At 47.2% G+C, this 8,424-nt stretch overlaps 1 protein-coding gene across 1 annotated transcript; it reads right to left on the bottom strand.

Annotated features, from left to right (window-relative positions):
- Positions 1–297: 297 nt before the first annotated feature.
- On the bottom strand, positions 298–7,967 carry LOC6544311 (toll-like receptor 6). Its single transcript, XM_001973037.3, has one exon. It carries the CDS (start codon positions 7,391–7,393, stop codon positions 2,849–2,851), a length of 4,545 nt encoding a protein of 1,514 aa, XP_001973073.1. The 5' UTR covers positions 7,394–7,967; the 3' UTR covers positions 298–2,848.
- Between the last annotated feature and the right edge of the window lie 457 nt (positions 7,968–8,424).

Here is an 8,424-nt window from a genome sequence, read left to right as displayed (position 1 = left end):
TTACGGAACTGATGACCATCTATCGCCTTTTCTGATTATTAATTGGAACTAACCGAAACAAAGGCCTTGACTGAATACAAATTGTTGGCCAACAAACCAGTAAAAGTAATCACCTGGGACCAACATTTTGCAACCTGTAGTTCCCAAAACTCTATCTAATTATCTCCGATTATTATATATGTCAAATGCAAGCCAGACAAACTATGTAATTGTATCTGGCAAATAAACTCAAAAGTTACCAGAGGAAAACGCTTTTGGGACTTCAATTTTTGAAATAAATTGGTTTATTATTGTTGCTTGACTTCATATTGTTTTTTGTTTCTTCCTTGACTTTAATAAGTCGACTCTCGCTCACTTCTTTCGCCTCAGTTAGTTTTGCGATTATTTAAAATAAATTTCCACTTACATACTAAATAATGGGCCATGTTCATTTCAAACAAAAGTTGTCAAATGAGGATTATATTTTCACATATCTGCCTGCCTCGGCCTTATATTTCGTATATATTAATGTATACATAGAATCGACGTTAATTTGCATAAGTGGCATTTAGGAACACAAAATCTTATAAAGTATTTTATCCATATTTATCCGTTTTCTGTCACTTTTTCTGCTGGTCTAACATCGTTGCATTGTTTTTTTCTGAGTGATCGGGAATGAAATGTGTTTTGAAATGAAATAAGTAAACGTGACTTGAAATGTTCAAACTTGTAATGTAATATTTAGTTTTCCATCTTGTGAATTCTATAAAATGGAGATTTAAAATTGGGTTTAATTCGTTTTAGGTGAAATTTTATTTTAAATGGCAATTTATTGCCATTTGATGTTTTTCTTATATAAATTTAGCTAAAAGTTTTGCGAGTAACTTTTTATTATTTGGTTTGCAGGGATTTTTCGACGGTTTCTGTACAAAACTTAGACTAAACGAAAGTTTGAAAAGTCCTCTTTGCTTCTTCCTCGGTTTGTAGTTTATAATTATAATGCTTAGTGAATATTTTTAAGTAGTATCTCAATTATTGTAGGCCATTTGCTTTGCGGTTTTTTTCGGGTTTTCAATTCTTTTTTAATAAATTCATTTGGGATCAATTTTTTATTTGCATTAAGTCCATGAAACTTCTGTTTTATTGTATACATTTATATAAGTATTTATATATTTACACTTCGCAGCCAGACTTTCGAAAACATTGTTTATTCATGTATGTTTTATTTGTAGTTTGCATAATGGAAAAATATGAAAATAATAACATTGCCCCCTTCCCAAAACTACCGCCGATTACGCTCCCTTTTCAATCAATACGCTTCTGTTGTTCTTATTTGCTCTTTTGTTATTTTAATGGCATGCCATTAAATAATTTCATTAAATGCTTTGTAAGAGCGGCGAACAACATTTCAGCAAAAAGAGCCTGAAAGTATGCTCAATTGATTGTTTGTTTGGTTTTATTTCGCGATTTCCTTTTCTGACAGTTTCCTTAAACAAATGATGAGCACGCAGAAAAAATACACAAAGTACCGAATTAAAATGGGAATTAATCAGGGAAAAAGCAAAAATAGAAAGGAAGTAATAGGTAGAAATATTACAGGTTTTAAGATTGTAATTATAATATCTACCAATAGATTTTCTATTGAAATAGTTGAAAAGAAAGTAGTTATGTAGTAATTTCTTTTGTTCGCCAGCCTATTTGATGTGCGAAAACAAATTATTTTAGGAAAAAGCGTGAATGACATTATTAATCAAAGGGAAATGTGGGAAAAAATGTTTAATTTTAAGAGGAAATAATGGAAAAGCCGTTGTGAAATGTAATTGCTTTCCAGACAGTCCTATAAATCGCCTAGCCAAACACGCTTTTTATGCAGAATGTTACTGGCGTTATTTAAATGAAAAAATACGAAGCCATTAAGCCCAAAACTGCACTGCGTTTTATTCATATTTTCCGATCGACATTGCGTAATGCGGCTTAATTGTTATCAAGGGCAGCTTCATCGCTCGGTCGGCTCATCATTATCGCATTGCCAGGGCTGAGTGTTCAGATATACAATATATATATATAAACATATATATGTAAATGCGAGTGGGCGTGAGAGAGGGTATATGATTTACTATAATTTTATTTTCAATTGTTGAGTGTCAGCTATTAATATTATTATTACGCGTATATACTTTCGATGTGTATGTGAGTTTTCATCGCAGTTATTATTATGACTTTTTATTGTTTGCAGCATTTTTCACGCGTTCTGTGGCTGGAAAAAAAATTGCTCAGTTTCTGTTCCTTTCGCATGTTTACCATGGCATTGTTTGATGTTTATCGTACAATTTCCTTACATGCTAATTAATTTTCCTGGCTATCTGATGATGTCGAGGGGGGTGGCGGCTCAAGAGGCTGGGGAAGTGGTAAATGATTGGGTTTCGTTCATCGGTTTGTTTCTCATGCATTTATTTTTGTTCAACATTGTTTGCTTATATTTGCGATAGCTATGTAATATTAAATAAATTAAAGGTTTCTATTATATGTATAAGTATGTACAGGCCCTTACATAAAAACCGTTTTGTCTCTTTTTTACAATGGTTGTTAAATTATTGAAATCCCATTTTAAGGTATTGTATTCATGTTCTCCTCTGGCGCTATATACAGGGTAATAAATTGTAATTTATTTAAAGAACTAAAAGTATCAGTCTGTGTGAACCATCCAAAAAAGTATGCAAACTCCTGCCACTTTTCACATTTCGTAACTTTATAGTTTATGTTTAGTTTAGAGTTTTCGTTTAATCTTTATAAATTCACTGGTTGCGCAGTTTGTCTCCTGCCGTTTTCTTCTATCTCTCTCTTCGCTTAACCCCTAGACTTAACCCCGTTACGCCCACAGGTTCTTCTGCTGATCCTGATCCTCGTCCTCGTCGTCGTTCAGGCTCAAGTTGGACTCGTAGTGGGTGAGCTCCGGCTGCCGGCTGTTGTTGCTGCTGCTGCTCATGGTCACGCTGCTCTGGGTGCCACTCTCGAGGAGATTGGCCCCAATGCCGCCACCTCCGCCGCAGCTGCAGAGCAGATCGTCGTCCCCAATGCAGCTGCAGGACTTTTTGCAGTTGTACGAGGCGCCTCCGGGTGGCACAAAGTTCGAGCTGAAGCTGGACGGCAACACCGAGGCGGGAGTTTTCCCGGCAACCCTCTTGCCCGTGCCCAGGTTAACGCACTCGCAGTTGGCATTGTTCCGGATCTGCTGCTTGGCGTAGTCCACACTGTCGTAGGCCGGAGCAGCACTTGGCAGATAGCTGGGCACCGCGTACTCGTGCTGGCTCCTTCTGTTCGCCTGGTGGTTGTGGTGGTGCTGGTGCTCCAGGGTCTTGGCCATCCCGACCGCACTCAGATCCCGCTGCTGCTTCTTCGACAGCTGGTTCATGGTGTTGAACTTGCAAGCTGCCGCCGCCGCCGAGGCCGATGTGGGTATGGGCTTGTAGCCACGACCTCCGCCGGCTGCACCACACTCGTTGATGGTCGCGTAGTTGTTGCTGCCACAGTCCGCGTAGCGGGCACTGGGTGGCGGTATCACCCCGCCGTTGCCGGCCTGATACTCATGACTGGTGGCGTACATGTTCACGGAGGGAGTTCGGGCCGACAGGCAGCCGGACACCACTCGCTTGTTGTTGTTGCCCCGGCCATTTGGCAGGGGCAAGGCCAGGCGCAGCTTCTGCCAGAACTTCTTGTCGTCCCACTCGATGCAGGTGCTCGTCCGCAGATAGTGCCGCATGTCCATGTCAATGTCGCGCTGGGGCAGATCTCCGTACAGGATGAACACCACCCGCTTCCTGCGCTTCACCAGCTCGTGCAGGGCGCTCTTGTACTCGAAGCGACTCCACTCGTTGTACAGGAAGTTCTTGGACAGCACCAGCACAAACTGTTTGGCACTTTCGGCGGCTTCGATGAGGGCGTCCGTGATGTAGGCATTGATGTTCACATCGCGGTAGTGGAGGCACAGTCGATAGCCGATGTCGTTTTCCAGCGTCTGGGCCAGGATCTGGTTGACGAAGTGCTCGTCCTGCAGGCTGTAGGCGAAGTAGGCGTCATTGGGCCGCTCCTTGTCCAGTTGGTCGACGAAGCGCGGCGACTTGTAGCAGAAGTTCATCAGGCAGTTGGTGGAGTGGGCCCACATCTTCAGCTCGTGTCGATAGCAGAAGAGTCCGAAAATCAGACCGAAAAAGGCCACAAAGGCACAGGTGGCCACCAGGAGCAGGGGAAGCAGTCCCTCGATCTCGTTGGTGTGCATGTAGTGGGCCACGCCATCCCGCAAAGTGCACTTGGTACCGTTCTTCTCCCTCAGCACACTCGTGGCATTGTTGTAGATGCAGCTCACCTTGGAGGCATCTATGATCTTCTCCGAGCTCTGGCCCAGGTAGTTTCTGAACCTGGCCAGGTAACCACACTCACAGCTCCACTGGTTGTCGGCCAAACTGATCTCCACCAGGTAGGGATTGGCACTCAGTTGCCACACCTCGAAGTGCATCAACCGATTGCCGTCCAGGCGCAGGACCTCCAGTTTCCTCAGCATCTGGAAACTGCCATTGGCGATGCTGGCGATTTTGTTGGACTGCAGATACAGCTCCCGCAGGTTCTCCAGGTTGTGGAACTCGTTGCCCTCCAGACTGATGATGTGATTATCCTCCAAGTGCAGGATCAACAGGCGCTTAAGGCCACTGAAAGTGGTGTTGTATATGTGCGCCACATTCGAGTTGTTCGCATACAGGACAGCCAAGTTCTTGCGACCCAGAAAGGAATGCCCCGCCAATTCCACAAAGTTATTGCCATCGATATACAACTCAGTGGTGTCCATGGGCACGCGTCTCGGCATCTCCGAATAAGCTGCTCCCGAGCACTCCACAATATTCGTGGACCAGGTCTGGTCATGGAAGCACGTGCAATTCGTGGGGCAGGTCATCTCGCAATCGCAGGCATCGAACTCACAGCAATGGCAAACGGCGAAGCAATGGGTCTTGTAGGTGCACAGGAAGTGCTTGGGCTCGGCTTCGATCAGGGGGATGTAGGCCCGCTCCCTGTTGTTTAGCAGCTTGCAGTATATGGTCTCCAGGTCCATGATCCTGGGATACTGCCTCGAAGTTATGTGGTTGATTTTCTGCAGCCAATCAATGTTGCAGTCGCAGGTGAAGGGATTGCCGCCAATATAAAACTCTGGCAGAGCTCGATGTTCCCAGACTGGCAGAATTCTCAAGGACTTGATGTCCAGCGTAGTGATTTGGTTCGCATAGAGATCCACCCTGGTCAGATTGGCCTTGTGCATGAAGGTGTCTGGATCGACAGTGGTTATCAGGTTGTCATTGAGGAACAGCAGTTCGATGGAGTTCGGTATGGAATTGGGTCCGATGCGCTGAAGTTGATTAAAGCTCACATCCAGAGTTTGCAGCTTCAGCTCACTATCCAAGCCAAACCGATTGGACAAGGAACTCAGCCGATTCTTGTGGAGGTCCAGCCATTGCAGGGTGGATGGAACATGTCCGTAGTCAAACGATTCCAGACGATTGTCGGATATATTCAGCCACAGGAGGGAGGGCATGTTGCTGAACAGTCCGTTTATGTCATTCAGCTCATTGCCATCCAAACGTACAGCTTGAATGCTGGAGGTCATCTCGAAGGCCCCTGGTTCCACCACTGCTATGCGATTCCTGGCGAGATTCAGGATCTGCAGGTTGGGCAGGTCCCTGAAGGTGTGCATCGTAATATTCTCCAGGTAGTTGCCAATCAGGCGCAGGCCATAGAGATTGCCCAGGCCCTTAAAGGCACTATCCTCCATCACGGTAATCATGTTCTCGCCCAGATCCACGGTCCTCAAATGGCGCATGTTCCGCAGGGCCAGCGGAACGGTCTTCAGCTGATTGCCATTCAAGTTGAGATCCTGCAGGGCACTGCAGTTCCGGAAGGCATCCGGATGCACGCCAATCAGGGCATTGTTGTCCAGCGAGAGCAGCGACAGCACATACAATCCGTTCAGAGCATATGCATCCAGATACTTCAGTTTGTTGTGCGACAGCAGCAGCGTGTGGAGATTATTCATGGGTGCAAAAGTATCGGCTGCGATGTTCTCCAGCTGATTGTGACGCAGATTCAGAATCTGCAGGGTATACAGGTCGCTGAAGATCTCCGGCTCCAGCTTGGTCAGCTTGTTGTGCGACAAATTGAGCAGCACCAGACGAATCAGACCCACAAAAGTGTTCTTATCGATCCAGGTGGAGGTTATCTGGTTCATGGACAGGTCCAGCGCCTGCAGCTGGTCCAGATTCGAGAAGAGCTGGGGATTCAGCACACTTATGGAATTGTTCTGCAGATACACCTCCTGGATGATCTTGGCCTGCTCGGCGAACAGTTCCGTGGGCAGGGCCACAATTTTGTTGGAGCTCAGATTCAGGACCTGCAGGTTTTTCAGCCCACTGAGAGCCTTGTCCGCAATCATGGAGATGCCATTGTTGTTCACCGACAGGACTCGCAGCCGCCTCAGAGTGCCAAATCCGTTCGCTGGCAGCACCACAAAATCATTGTGGCTCACATCCAGGTACTCCAGGTCCAGCGAACAGCTGGTGCTGGAGCTGCTGCTCTTCTTCGCCGATTCGGTGGTGGAGCTGGATTCGGTGGAGCCATTGGCTGGCTCCTTGCTGCGATCCCTGAAGCCCAGCTCGTTGACATCCTGCAGGCGATTCTCGCTCATGTTCAGGGCAGACAACTCGGACAGGGTGCAGAATATGTTGTCCGGCAGGGACCAGATGTTGTTCGAACTCAGGTCCAGCCTCTCCAGGCTCCGCGTGACCGAGAAGGCATCCGCTTCTATCTCGAAATTCAGGGCTGGCCACAGGATGTTGTGCGTCCGGAGCGTCAGGTTCCTCAGCTGCTCCAGACCGTCCAGGACGTGGCGACCCAGTCGCCCCAGCTTGCAGTACTGGATGGACAGCTGCTGGAGCCTGACCAGATGCGCGAAGGATTGCGCCTCCAGGCGACTCTTGGCCATGATTTCGTCATTGCACAGGATGTGCAGGGCAATCGTGTGCTCGGCGGGGATAACACTGAAATTGGTTGTGTCAAACTCGCTGTTCACCGTGCGCAGGTTGCACGTTAAGGCTATCTCCGGCTGGTCCAGACCAGCTGCTGGCATGAAGTGGCAGTCGTCGGGGGCGTCGTACAGCGAGAGGTCACCACCCGCGCCCGCGGTCAAAGGGCGCAGGGTTCGCGCCGGAGTCGAGGGCTGCATCAGCTGCGAGTTGGAGACCCCAGCCTCGCCCATTATCGCATTCGAGTGCGACAACTGCTGCTGCTGGTGGTGCCTGGTGGACAGCGATTCCGTGGTGTGCTGCTGGTCCTGGGCCAGGACCAGGGGCAGTATGAGTAGCATGTAGTAGATCATTTTGGCATTCACGGTTTTGCTGCGTGGAGACACCGGAAAATGGGTTGATGGGTTGATGGGTTGGCGGAGGGGGGATAGACGCTACAACCGGGGGTCTTGGGGAGAAACGAAAAGAAAATCAATTCCACTGGCTGGCCAAAGAAAAGTCTGCGCACATATTTTCGGCTTCTGTGCTCCCTCTACTTCAAGCCAGATTTTCTTTATTTTCCCCCGTTTCTTTAGTTAATTATGCTCTCCGTGTTTGCTTCTCTCTTACACCCGGCACATTTTCTAGCACTTGGCCTTTCTTTCCTCTTTATATTTAAATTTTTTTATTCGTTTCGGCGCTTTGAATTATTCGCTTCGAAGTTTTTGTTTATTACACGTCGCGCTGTAGGAACCTTCGATGAATTTCAATTTAGCTGCGGGCGCGACTTCTATTATCACTTTTTCATTTGGCTGAACTGAACCCACTTTTTCTGGGACTCGAGCGGTGCAGCGTCGATATTTTCCGGTTCGTAATGTAACGCGCACGTTGGCTGATTTTCGACTGACTGCCGCAACGTGCGCAACTTCTCTTTTAAATGGAGAGTCGTCCACGAACTCGAAACCCCGAAAATCCGAAAAGCCGAACGCGAGCCGAAGGGGTCTGGAAAACAGACGAGGAGCAGCCGACAGGCTCTGCACGGGCGGGAAATTCTGAGAGTTTTCGGAGAGCATGACTAAAGGGAAATTCGCTCTGGCTCGACGGATGCTGGAAAATGTTTTTCTTTCTCTCCATCTAATCGCATCGAACAGCTGGCGCTCGTTCGTGTTTTCCTTTTGATTTTCTCTGTCTTTTTTCGTCGTATTTCGTATATCCTTTATTTTTTGCCGCCGAATCGGAGATAGAGCTCCGCACCCCCCGCCGCCAACCGGCGACTTCGCTGCTGTCTCTGTTTTGATAATGAAAATATATGATGTGCATGGGCCAGCGCCAATCTTCATACAAACGTAATTTATTTTTATGCCATGTGCATGTGTGTGTCGGTGTGTCGGTGTGCCGAGAAGGT

The sequence above is a fragment of the Drosophila erecta genome, unplaced genomic scaffold (assembly GCF_003286155.1).
Source record: "Drosophila erecta strain 14021-0224.00,06,07 unplaced genomic scaffold, DereRS2 tig00000021-arrow-pilon, whole genome shotgun sequence".
Lineage (NCBI taxonomy): Eukaryota > Metazoa > Arthropoda > Insecta > Diptera > Drosophilidae > Drosophila > Drosophila erecta.
This window is presented reverse-complemented; position numbering and strand designations above follow the sequence as displayed.

Excerpts from the sequence above, each read along its gene's own strand:
- LOC6544311 (XM_001973037.3), bottom strand. The coding sequence starts at position 7,393 with ATGATCTACTACATGCTACTCATACTGCCCCTGGTCCTGGCCCAGGAC.